Source organism: Oreochromis aureus, linkage group 14, assembly GCF_013358895.1.
Source record: "Oreochromis aureus strain Israel breed Guangdong linkage group 14, ZZ_aureus, whole genome shotgun sequence".
In the NCBI taxonomy this organism is placed as follows: Eukaryota; Metazoa; Chordata; class Actinopteri; order Cichliformes; family Cichlidae; genus Oreochromis; species Oreochromis aureus.
The window spans coordinates 39,623,612-39,636,463 of record NC_052955.1 but is presented as its reverse complement, the minus strand read 5'-3'; the positions used below and the strand labels follow the sequence as shown (position 1 = coordinate 39,636,463).

The window sequence follows — 12,852 nt, the reverse complement described above, 5'->3', positions numbered from 1 at the left end:
TCATGTGCCGCCCCTTCATCATCATGTGAATTTACTATTTTAGCCGTGCTTCAAACACACTGCTGCTTAACCATCTTCTTCATTTAAACCTGCATTTATTTATTTATATTAAAAAGTTACAGAAACTAAAAATACTGATGCATTCACTGATACATGTATAAACGGTAAGTAAGGTTTTTATTCACTGCCATCCTTCTGACTGCCAAAAAACCCGGAACTAGTATTTATTGAATACACACAAAAATCTCAGTGGCTTTGTGGAGAGAAATGTGATCAATGTCAGTAAATGCACATTTGTGGGAAAACAAAATTAAAGGGGAAGTCCGCCGATCTACATACAAAAGGTCAACCGTCACAGAAAGCACATGTTACCTGTGAACAGAGAGGCAGCGTGTCTTTAGTGGTTCTCAGGAACATTGGTCAAGTCATAATTCTGACGATGTGACGAGTCCACGTCACGAACAACGACAAACTGGAGTTTGAAAATGTGTTCAAGTTGGACAAAGAGTACAGCTGATGAAAACACACAGGCCAGAGTGTTTTTGGAGCTTGACTCAAACTATGAAACGGAGAATTCGTGTCCACGAAGCTCGGAGCCAAGTTTAGTCGTCAGGTTGCAGAGTAAACCTCTACAAGAACATTAGTTTTTTTTATTCTTTTTGAAGCCGTAAATATTGTAGAAAAAAATCTCTTACAAAAAATTATTTTGTTACTGTTACTCTTTAAATATCACTACACGCATATAGTTTCATACATCAAACTGACTGTGGAGTCCCCAGAGACTCTGGGGAAGTCCTCGACGCAGCCAACTAAAACACACTTCTTAACTCGTCTGTCTCTCCTCCCACTCCCACTCCCACCTCCCACCTCCCAAACAGTGATCGGCTCAAACCTTGTTGTTATATTACATGTGGAAGGTGTAATGGTATTTGTGTTCATCCTGAAGCATTTGGTATGACACATTCAGTTCACTATGAGACGTTCTTGCTACAGCACACTGTGAGCAACAATAACTCCTTGTACTTATACATTAACTATCAGGAGTTGATTTATCTGCATATGTTTGCCTAAGGAACAAAATACAAGTTAATAACCGTTCATCCTACTGAGATAACACTGAGTGAAAACAAACAAAAAACAAAACATCAAGCCAACGTGTGATTCCAATTTTATCCAGTACATAAAACCTCTGGATACTTGACCACGAATGATCGTCAGCACCATCATTATACACTTATGATAAAACATAAGATAGACGTCTGAGCACTGAACAGTGTCTGTTCCTCGACTGACTGATTGGGTCGGGCTTTCTTTGAACTACCAGACTGTGCAGTAGCCACGGCTATATTTGAAGACACCAGCAGCAACCTTACATCTGGACTGCTGTCACCGCAGTAACTGCTGCCATGGTGACAAAGGAGAAGGAGGGAGATGACACGTGCTGTAGTGAAGACATACAAGCAGTGTGTTTAAGAAGCAGCAGATGGGGTGGGGGGTGCACGATGACTAACACTGGCCTCACTAATGCACTGTGGAGACGAGGTAGGTGTTGTTATTGTATGCTCAAGGACCTGGCAGAGCAGCGAGCCTTAACTGAATCATGCCTTTTTTTGTTTGCCATTGTAGTGTTTTCCATAATGCAAAATACAAATGTACAGCGTATGCATAGCAGATATGCACAATCCAGCTCGCCACAACACGTAGTTACATTTTTATGAAGCCAGTGAAGCTACAGAAGAAAGAAGTGGGACAGCACAGAGGAAAGCCCACGTATGTTTGGACTGGGATAACCATTTGTTGTCATCTCGCAAACTAAGACTGGGACTGATGGACAGCAGGGGACATATGCTCTGGAATAATTAGTCAGAGCAGCATGATTGATATAATGTGAGGGAAATACATTCCTATTACACAAGCAAACTGATTTTAAATGATTGTGAACTTGTGCCCACACAATGTGCATGAAACAGCACAAACAAAAACAGGAGAAGAAAAAATTAACAGCCTGTTTTGAATTATTTCAGAGAACCATTATCAGTAGTTCATGTTGGGAACATCATTGCACTGTAAAGATGAAATGCATACAGAGCAAGGACAACAAACGTGAATCAAAACCTCGTTTTTCTTTTTTTCTTAGTTACCTAAACAATCATGTGCAGAGTGGCAAGGTTAGGCGTGTTTGAGCAAAGCAGACAAAACTAAAGAAATCCTGCTGTCACAATATTAGGATGCTCCTATGTGTCTGACTGGACTCTAACTCCGTTAATTACCCTAAACAATGAAGCAGGATCTGTAATTTGGGCCAGAAATACCAAAGACCCATATTTGCACACACGCTATTCAAAAACCTAACATTGGTGTAAGAAAGAAATACAAAAAAAAAAAAAAAAAAAAAAAAAAAAAAAAAAAAAATCTTCATTCAACTTTCATGTAATCCAAATAAAACTAAATTCTGGAGTTTCCAGATGGATTATTTTTGTTTAATATAAACACATTTTTTTCAGGCCCACCTCTACCCGTCATTTCAAGATGTATTTCTCTGGAGGAGTTTTATAATTCAGGTTATTTTAAATGAACAGCCCAACATTTACCAATTTAAAATGTTTCATACAAAAAGCCCATATACCAAAATAATTAAAAGGAATGAACAAAGGAATTAGTAGCTCATTTCAAGTGCAAGATCAAGTTGCTGTCAACACAAAGCGATCAGCAGCCCAATAAAAACCAAACCAAACCATAATTAATTAATTAAATATCCATCTATCTGTATAAATGAGTGATTTGTACATATTAGCGCTATTTCTTACATTTGTAAACTCTGTAACATATTGTATTATTTAAATAGTTTAGTCTGTTACTCTCTTGTGAGTTATAGTTATCTGTAACCCACAGAATTTCATTAGGGATTAATAAAGCATTCTGATTCTGACCTCTCTATATCTATATCTATATCTATATCTATTTCTATAGAGAGAAAGATAAACTGCTTCAGTCATTCTACGATGACTATTACACTCTGAGTCTTTACATTTCATTTCAGTCTATATTCCTCCAGAGTATTTTTAAATCTGTCAACTTCACCAGAAGAAGCAGAAGAACAGGTTTCAAATGTGTAACATGAGAATGACAAGTCGTAAAAAGTGACAGGAGGAAGCTCTGTCAGATGGGGATGTGTGAGGGAAACTGCAGTTAGACTATATTATACATACATAGTCATACTGTTGCATACACACCAGCTGTATATATCAAGTCTAGGTCTGTGTTGATTACTTTAATGATTCAGTTACTTCAAAGAAAAACACTCTCCTCTGTATCTGTAGGAAGAGTCTCCTTTAAGCAGCTATAAATAAACTGGAAACAACGTTGCCATTCTATATTTATTCCCCTGCAGAACTTTGGCTGTTCTTCAGCCTCTAACATCAGACTGATGATTTTCAACAGGAAACACAGAGCTATAAAATGGTAATGATACCTTTTTATTGGATCAATAAGTCTTTTAGTGGAATGCAAGACTGAGCCTAATGTGAGGTGAAATGGCCCCTCACTAAACCTAAAATCTCTTTTTTCAAGCTTGTACTTACAAATAAATCCTTCATACAAAGCTCATTGGTCAGGGAGTACACTGCTAAGGCACAACCAAACTGATTTTGTTGGCTTCCTGGAAACTGCCGCCACCGTTACCCACTCAGAATATGCGGTGTGACATCATTGTGGCTTACCTCTGCAACTTTAGGGGGAACTCCATCTCCCAGCACTTCCCTGTAGAAACACTGCTGGGTCATGTAATAGGAGAGGCCGCTGGTTCTTTTAAAGGCATCTTTCAGCCGCTTCAGTTCCACATCAGTGACTACAGAGAGAGACAAACAGAGATGGGATTACATCAACAGAGACAGAGAGCTGATTGCAGTTGTTTGCGAAGTCATGCTACAAGTCTGCAAGAGAAAAAAAGAATCTAAGAAAGATAAACAGTGAAGAAACATTTTTATTGGCTATAACAGTTTAAAAACTGTATTAGGAAGGTCTAGATGGTCCTGATATACAGCTTTAATGTTTTTAAATGTCACTGTTTGAAGCTCTAAGAACTAGAAGCTAGATTTCTTTCACCGTCACTTCACTAGGACTGCAGCACAATTGTTGGCAGCACACAGCAACACAGAAAGAATCACTTCCATCCAATTAGAGTAAACAGAGGAAACGCTTTTAATGCAACGGTTAAAATGATCTTCTAACAGAAGTGCCTGAAAAAGAAGTTACACGGTGTCATGTCGTTAATCCATAGATTAACTCTGGAACAGTTGGTAAAAATGACAAAGCTGCTTACACATGTAGTAGTAACTGTGGCGCTGTAGCAAACAATGTCACCAACTACACACAGCGGTGACAGCAAACTGCTGACTAATGGCTGAAAAGGATCCTGTTTACAGCTTCCATGACCACACTGTAGCTAAATGATCAAGAAGATACCAGTAGGTGCCGCTCAGCTGATAGGTGAGGGGTCAGCGTGCAGTAAAACTGAATAATTAACTGTTGACTTATCAGCTTTCAGCAGCCAATCACATTTCAAACAGGGATAAGCTGCAGTAAGTTAGCAAATACAAATGTAGGTACATTAGTTAGAAATTGAGGGCACTTTAAAGACTCCATATGAAAAGCTTGGGACAGAACGATAGTGCTGGGGTTGGAGCCACAGCAGCATGACAGAACTACTCGACTGGTATTGACAAATGTCTGATTAGAATGGATGACTGGTCGACCTGTTTCAGGATTGGATGTTGCTCGTCAGAAGGTATCAGATTAAATGATCCAAGTGTAACTTTGATGTTTTCTGAATCAACGATAAACTAGAACAGTGTTTCCTGTTGTAGTCTTAAGAGACTACAAATAATGGACGTCCTGAAATTTGACCTTGTCTGCATTAAAGTGTGGCTTTAAAGAAAGGCAAAATACAACTTTAGTAATTTCAGTATGCTCATTTTCTACACTGCTTATGTAATTGGAAATATACAAATTTTATTTGTCACATACACAGTACAACATATAGTGAACATGCAGTGAAATGCTTGTGTCCTGAACTGTGGACAGGCTGCCGCGCCACTCCAGGGCTTGTTTCTAGCATGGGGGGTCTAGCCAGGACCCTTACTGGATACCGGGTGGAAATCGAACTTGCGACCCCGCTCCGGAGGTGTGTAGTCTTACCACTACACTATCCAGCTGCCATCACTGCAATTACACCACTTGTGGCTACTTGTATTTATATGCCTCCGCCAATCAGATAGGTTGCAGGTTAGTGTTAACGATGACATAATTAACATAACAGTTATTGGACTATTCTTGACCTTTAAATGTTCATTGACATATCCGCTAAGATTTTGAGAAATTTCCCAGAGAAGCTTATGAGATGTTGATGAGGATGGGATGGAGAGCACTAGCAACCAAATCTCCATCTTTATCGAGGTATTTTTAAGTCTGATTGGAGAATATGTTTCCTTAATGCAAGATGTTGTTCATATGATAACAAAGAAACACTGTCACTGGAGATGGTGGAGACCAAAATAGAGCTTAAAAACAGATTCATGTGGTCAAAGTCAAAGCTAACCATGTGTGATAGATATGCAAACATGCACATCTGTTAAAGCCAGTGATATCTGCACATCATTTGTAACATGTGATGATTCGACTTTTTAGTGCACTTAAGGCAAATGTAAAAAATCTCAGTCTTTCTTTCACACCGTTACTTGATTACGTCAATACTACCACGCCATCTCTGTCAACACTCACATTGTTGATGCTGTCTAACCAGCTCCACTTTGACAACTGCTCTTTAATACATATGTAATATTTCCTGTCACAGCTTCAATTTAATCAGTTCAATTTAACCCTTTCACAGCACAAGGTCAAAGCAAGAAGCACATATGGCATTTTTGTTTGCGTCTTACGGAAAACTACTCATGCTGAGTTCCATCAACAACTCTCTTAAAAGCTGTTATTCCACCTGTATGGAAACTTTTCTTTATAAGCATCTCTGAACCACACTTGGGTTTCTGATATCACCTATTTCGACAGAGCCAGTAGGGGCAGTAGTGCTCATGGGGTTTCAGGTTTTACCTTAAAGCCTACCCAGATGGACCACACACACGTGCAAACGCTCAAATACACACACTCTCACCGCGATGTTAGCCAGCAACATTCAGGCATTAACTAATTCTCCTAAAACAAAGTAATAAATGACAGCAAATATGAAAAACATTACAGTGGGAACCTGCTGTCTTTATGGAGCAACATCTGCTTTTGAGCAGTAAACTTTATTGCCAACAAAAAATTTAAGAGGAGAATCATTAAAAGAGAATCGCTTTTACCTGGATACGTTGGTGTTAGGGTGCAACAGCTAATTCAAATAACAGTGGATTACTGTGCCTTAAACGAAAAACCAGAGTCCGTGCACGCAGGCTAACAACATCCAAGGAGACTCTGAGAGCACACCTTCCACCGGGAACAATGCCCTAAAGAAAGTAACCCAGATCACCACTAAGTTTTAAAAGGTCCCTTTTCTGACCCTGCTCCACCTCTCCACTAAGTTTACTGAAATGCAGCCAGTTACTTTTACTGTAATCTTGCTGACAGGCAGACAATCAGTAAAACTGGACCACTCATACCTCTGACTTCTCTGTAGCAAGTAACCAAGAATCACTGGACAAAAACCTTTATTTGAAAAAATAAAAAAATCAGTTTAACAACAAAACAGAGTTCAAACCCCATTAACAGGAAGTGATGGTGCGCACGCACACACTATGCATATACCTTGGTTAGCCCAGTAACCTTTTTCATCTCCACAGACGCAGTTTCACTCTGACTACTGTCAAAAAGACAAAGCCTTCAAACAAACGGCCTCAGCCGGATTCAACTTTTACTAAGAATGCACAATTTGTGTTTACGGGCTGTGCTAATGAAGTGACGCAAATAAATGACAGCAAATGCCTTTCAACAGTAACAGCAGGATGCTGGTGTTTGACTGAACTGACATAACAGGTATGATGAGGGAGCTGGTGTCTCTTCAGATAATTTAAGTAAGTAAGAGTTGTATATATGATAAGATCAGCTGACGGGCAGGGTGCGACTCCACCTTCATTCTTCACATTTATTTCCACATAAACAGAAAAACTGAACCATACAAAACCTAAAAAAAAGAATTTAGTCCAAACAAATTTATAGATATAGGCTCAGCGAGTCTGAAAAATGTTAAAGGCCACACTGCTACAGAGGCTCTTCTCCTGCCTGAGAGGACGAGAACATCGTTAGAGTGGTGTCTCCACGCAGCATGAAGGTTCCTGGCACAAACCCCAGCCGGGGTTTTTAAATTGGCTACGATGTGGTTAAAGCCTACAGAATAAAGTGCTGTACAAATGTACAGTAAGCCTAAATCAGTAGTAAGTGGTCAGCAAGACTAGAAAAGCATTATATAAATGTATAAAACTAACAACACGTCTTTGCGAAGCACTGCTGGACACAGGCGTGCTGTAAGTGCAACACAGAACAAGAACTTTTTCAGTTATCTGGTTTTGGGGCGCCACACATAAAAACTGTGTCAAGTGCCAAAAAAAGTGCCAAGATGTGGTTTTATGAAAGGTAAGCTGACAGTCAGAAGGTTTTTACTGGTCACTGAGAACCTCGCAGAGACAAGACTAAAGAAAGCCACTGTGCAAAAGAGTCATGGGTTTATCTACTCCCTGCATAGTCATGCACATTGGTGTACAGTTTGTGGTAATACTAAATACTAATTGGAAACTGCATGGAATGTAAAAACAAACTATCATTAGAAAATAATAAGAGATCTCGTGTTCTGAGATAATGGATGGGAATCGATGTGGAATACTGTGTGTTTTGTAGTGGGAGAGATGAATTCTATTAAAAAAGGCCTCCGGTCCTTTTCACAGATCACTCCAGCTGCTGTAAAGACGCCTGCGTGAAGTCTATTACAACACAGAAATGGTTTCTTGGTGCACAGCGGTGAGAGCCACTGAAACGTGGAATGACACAAACAAACATCAGCGTTTAATGACATCCACCCGACGGAGTGCAACAGCTCTGAACTGTGAACATTTATTTCGCTGGTGCCTCATGTATCTGCTGCTTCTGCTGGCTGAAAGCTACATTTGGATTTTAGCTTGCGTGTTGTGAATCCAAAGAAGCTGTGCACATCTAACCCTACGCCTTTCACTTTGTTTTTTTAATAAGTCATCACTGGTATAAAGACGAAGATATCCCAAATTTAGATGTCTGAGGTCTGCTTGTTATAAAATCTTGGTCATTTTGCAGAAAAGCTTTGATGTTGTGCCAAAGCAAAGCGAGATTAATGGGTCAGCGAGCTACGTCGAGCTTCAAGTCAGAGCTCTTGGTGTTACCAAAGTGGCCCTCTTTGTAACTGACCAAATCACCATGGCAACTTATTCTGAGCACATAATCTTAGAGGTTTTTTTAAATAAACTCTTTCATTTGCATCATGTTATTCTTTATTCTCTATGTGCCAGTTGTTAAGCCGTCTAGCTTACTAAAAGCAAATTAAGCTACAAAGTTAGAGCAGTGCAGACTGTGCATCTTGTTGTTAGTGGACTGTGCATGCAGTTAGGGCTGCTCGATTATGGCAAAAATGATAATCACGATTATTTTCACTGAAATTGAGATCTCGATTATTTGACGATATTTATTCAACAATAACAATGTATTGAATAATGGCTTTAAAGATTGCACACTATTTTATATTATTTTTTGACAAACACTGATTACAGTGCAAATGTTTGCAATACAAAAAATAAATGAAAAATGTAAACATCTATGTTTAGTGAACTTCAAAATACTGCATAATATTTGATCCACGTCTGACTCCGCGAACCCATAATGTTTCCGCCAATGTTCCCTCTAATATTTCACGTGTCTGAGCGAACACACAAACTCCCTGAGCGTCCCTTGGGCCACTGTGAGCGACATCAGACGTGTGCACTGTGGTCACGCCAGCATCTAATCCATCCAAGTTACATGGTTTATTAAAATAATCAAATTACAGCATTTACATTTATGTTAGACTACTTTTAATTAACTGCTTTAGCCCACTTACAATGAAAATGTAAAAAATCTTGTTCATGACCTGTGTAGTATGTTAACACTATTGGAAGTAAAAATAACTTGAACTCCAATTTTGAAAACACAACTTTCTTTTTTTTTTTCCATAAAGCTCTGACTTGTATTATGAGTCTGTGGTCTGGGAGAGAGTCTGTAACTCTGTCTGCAAAATACAGTATATAATGACCAATGTTGGGCAATTCATTATATAGTTACTTCTTCAAAAAAGTAACTGAGTTATGCAAACAACAAAGTGTTTTGCAGCTGTTTACCTAAAAATGCAACAACAGCCTGATACCTGCAGGCCTGACAACAGGAGCTGTATCACTGCTGTAACACCTGTAACATTCAGCAGCCGCCTCATTGTTCTGACACACACAACAAAACCACTGACTACACTACACACTAACTACACACTAACTACACACTAACTACACAAGATTTGCGCTAAACGTCGCGCTAAACGTCTACTCTGAGCTAAACGCTCAGAGTAGAGCCGCTGCTCCTCCACATCGAAAGGAGCCAGTTGAGGTGGTTCGGGCATCTGACAAGGATGCCCCCTGGGCGCCTCCTGGGTGAGGTGTTCCGGGCATGTCCCACCGGGAGGAGGCCCCGGGCAGACCCAGGACGCTGGAGAGATTATATCTCTCGGCTGGCCTGGGAACGCCTTGGTGTTCCCCCGGATGAGCTGGAGGAGGTGGCTGGGGAGAGGGAGGTCTGGGCTTCTCTGCTTAGGCTGCTGCCCCCGCGACCCGACTTCGGATAAAGCGGATGAGGATGGATGGATGGATGGTCGCAAATCTCTCACATCTCAAAACAATCCTAAAACTTCCTCCCGTTTCTTAACAACTAAATGACATGTTTTGATTGGTCGACATGGTGCATTTTTCGACCAATGGGAAAGGTTTTGGTTTGGTTTTTGCTCACAGGCGGAGAGTGCTTTCCTTATAAAACGCCGTTTTTACCGTTTCTTCCCGCAGTAAATATAAACAACGATAGTATTCAGGAAGAAAACCAAACATTGCAGATATTTTATCATAACTCTGGTTTTACGTGGCCGATCAACACAATTTAAAAACTGGTATAAAGTCCACACTTTTTCCGTCAATTGTTCCGTCTGTCCTGCTCACATCTCCAGTGGTTGGACACGTTGTCATTAATGTGGCTTCACTGCACATCAGCCACGCCGCTTTGCTAGCTAAAACACCGGTGTCGGCACATAAGGACGCTGTCATAGGCTGTCAACGACGTTGATTGGCTGCGTATATACGAATGTGAATCGCATCATTGGCTGGACTATAGGATAAGGTGGCATCGTTCTAATCCCATATAGGAGCAGCCAGTCACTTACTGACTAACACTGCAAAACAGAATTGTTACAGTTTTAATTTTAATTTCAATTCAGGTTAGATTTTTTTTGTGCGCAACGCAGATTTTCTGTGCGCAGAGACCGTGCCAGCAGTGCGCAATTGCGCACGTGCGCAGCTTAGAGGGAACATTGGTTCCCACACCACTGAAGTCGTTTTACCTCTTTTCAACCAGCGGCATTCTTTCTTCAGCAGCCATTATCCTCTCCTCTCCAAATAACTTCTGCTTAGCTTTCCGAGCTTTCCGAGCTTCCCTCGGGTCCTCTTAATTGTTGTGACGCGTGTTCGAAACGCAGAGAGGTGCGCTCGATTTGCCACACGGAGCAGCGCGAGAGTAAAGCACGAGGGAGGTGCTAATAATCGGCTCAGTCATTTTTAATGATCGTTGAAAACCCAGATCGTAATCGAGATTAAAATTCGATTAATTGAGCAGCCCTACATGCAGTCTATTCTTTTGGTGATGCAAGAAATCTATACATTTTTGCTTTACTTTACTGCCAAGTTTCCTTTACATTGTTGAATTGGAAGCTACTAGAACACACAACAACAACCAAGAATAGCTATTTGATCAATGAAGTTAATTTCACTTTGTGTGCAGACAAACTAAAAGGATTTCCACATCTCCTTCATTAGCCGGTGGGTCAGTAAGCTTCAGTGTTTAAATGTATCCAGTTTAAAGTTTCCGAGCTCTAATGTGAGGCAGTCATGTTAAAAATGAACAGCAGCACCATGAGCACACCCACAGTTAAAACAATTAACTCTGATTAAAATGCTCATCTTACCGCTCTGGGCGCTAAATCACAGGATTAACAATTTTCTACAACATTAATTTCCTGTCTTCTTTGCAACAGTGTTGCATTTAAATGTTAGATTTTTATGTTCTTTTTAGATTTTATCACCATTTCAATATAATCATTTAATAACACTCACTGGAGTCGGCTGTACTCATGGGGATTATTCTGTGCTGAAGAAGAGTCGGGCAACACATTAAAAGCCCCTTTGATGAGAATGTGCATCGGACCCATAGCAGAAAGCTCAGCTTAACACAGGAAGCTGATAACCACCACTTTGATACCTGTTATCTCCAGCTGGGGTTTTAGATTTTTTCAACTCTGCTAAAGCAAAGAAAGCCCGGCTGTATTGAATTTCCTTCGTAGTGCAAGTGTTTGCATCTCTTCTATATTACTAAAATCTGCAACTCACACAGCTACGCTCTCACTTCTTGATCTCAAGGTTCACCTGGAGGCCAACAGTGGGTCAATGATAAACCACATCTCCAAGTATAAAGCTACACATCAACTTAATAGAAGGGGCGTGTGTGTGTGTGTGTGTGTGTGTGTGTGTGTGTGTGTGTGTGTGTGTGTGCACGCACACCTGTGTGGCAACAGTCGATAAAGTTCATTGATTTGTGAGAAAAAGTGACAAAAACAGTGATTTTACTTCCCACTGTGGGGGTGATGCCAAACATCAATGTGACCTTACCCAGACTGAGGCACCAGCAGATCACTGGTGTCCTTACTTTTTCTTTCATCTAGCAGAAGCAGGACAAACAGCTGTCCAATCCTTTAAACCTTGCCGTTAACCTTGTAACATTTTTCCACATGTACTAAAACAAGCTGCAACATCTGATGTCGTCTTTGAGCTCAGAAATATCACTGATGTGTCACACAAATATTAAATCACCTTGTGGATCTAGGGATCCTGAAACAGAAATCCTGAAAGGGCTCATGGGAAGGCCAATTCTGTATACGTCCGTGCCACCCAATGGCAGCTTCTTCCCACTTAAACTTCCAGTGACCTTGGCTCCTCCAGTGAACACAGCTACCCCTTCTTAGCTGCCCCCAAAGTTCCCATCTCTAGGAATGATTTCAGTGGTGGATCTGCACCTAAAGAGCAGAACTGACTGCCAAGGAATCTTTGAACAACCTCAGCGGTTAAAATGTTTCAATAGATTTTAGTTGCAATGCAGGATGATACTATATAGTTTATATCTAGTAAGGTCGATAGCTTAAAATTGCACTACATACAGTGTTCGCTCGGCCCCACACCCACTCTCCTTTTGCACACAGATCTCTGCAGATTCTCCTGTAGCAAGCAGGGAGACATGGCTCTGATCCAAAACAACAAATATCTTGTGTTGGTTTTGACACTCTAAGGTTAACATTAACTTCTGTTAAATATTCATGTGTGGGAAGAGCTGACAATGTTTGAATGAAAACACAAAGAAACAAATGTTTTTAAAGGCACCAAACAGCCTTTTTTACTTTGCAGAAAAGCTGAATGTCTGTGTGATCTATGGCCATTTATAGGTCATCCATGTTCAGGGATGTGCAGTTAGGACTACAGGGAAATATGTTTCTCTCCATGAACG

The 12,852-nt window shown here is 40.4% G+C and overlaps 1 protein-coding gene across 4 annotated transcripts in view; it reads right to left on the bottom strand.

Annotated features, from left to right (window-relative positions):
• Positions 1–12,852, bottom strand: part of usp32 (ubiquitin specific peptidase 32) — a 61,789-nt gene that overhangs the window by 36,676 nt on the left and 12,261 nt on the right. For all 4 annotated transcript variants that reach the window (XM_039622737.1, XM_039622739.1, XM_039622740.1 and 1 more), the window contains exon 2: positions 3,720–3,847. In XM_039622737.1, the coding sequence (XP_039478671.1) occupies positions 3,720–3,847 (128 nt within the window). The remainder of the gene's footprint in view (positions 1–3,719; positions 3,848–12,852) is intronic.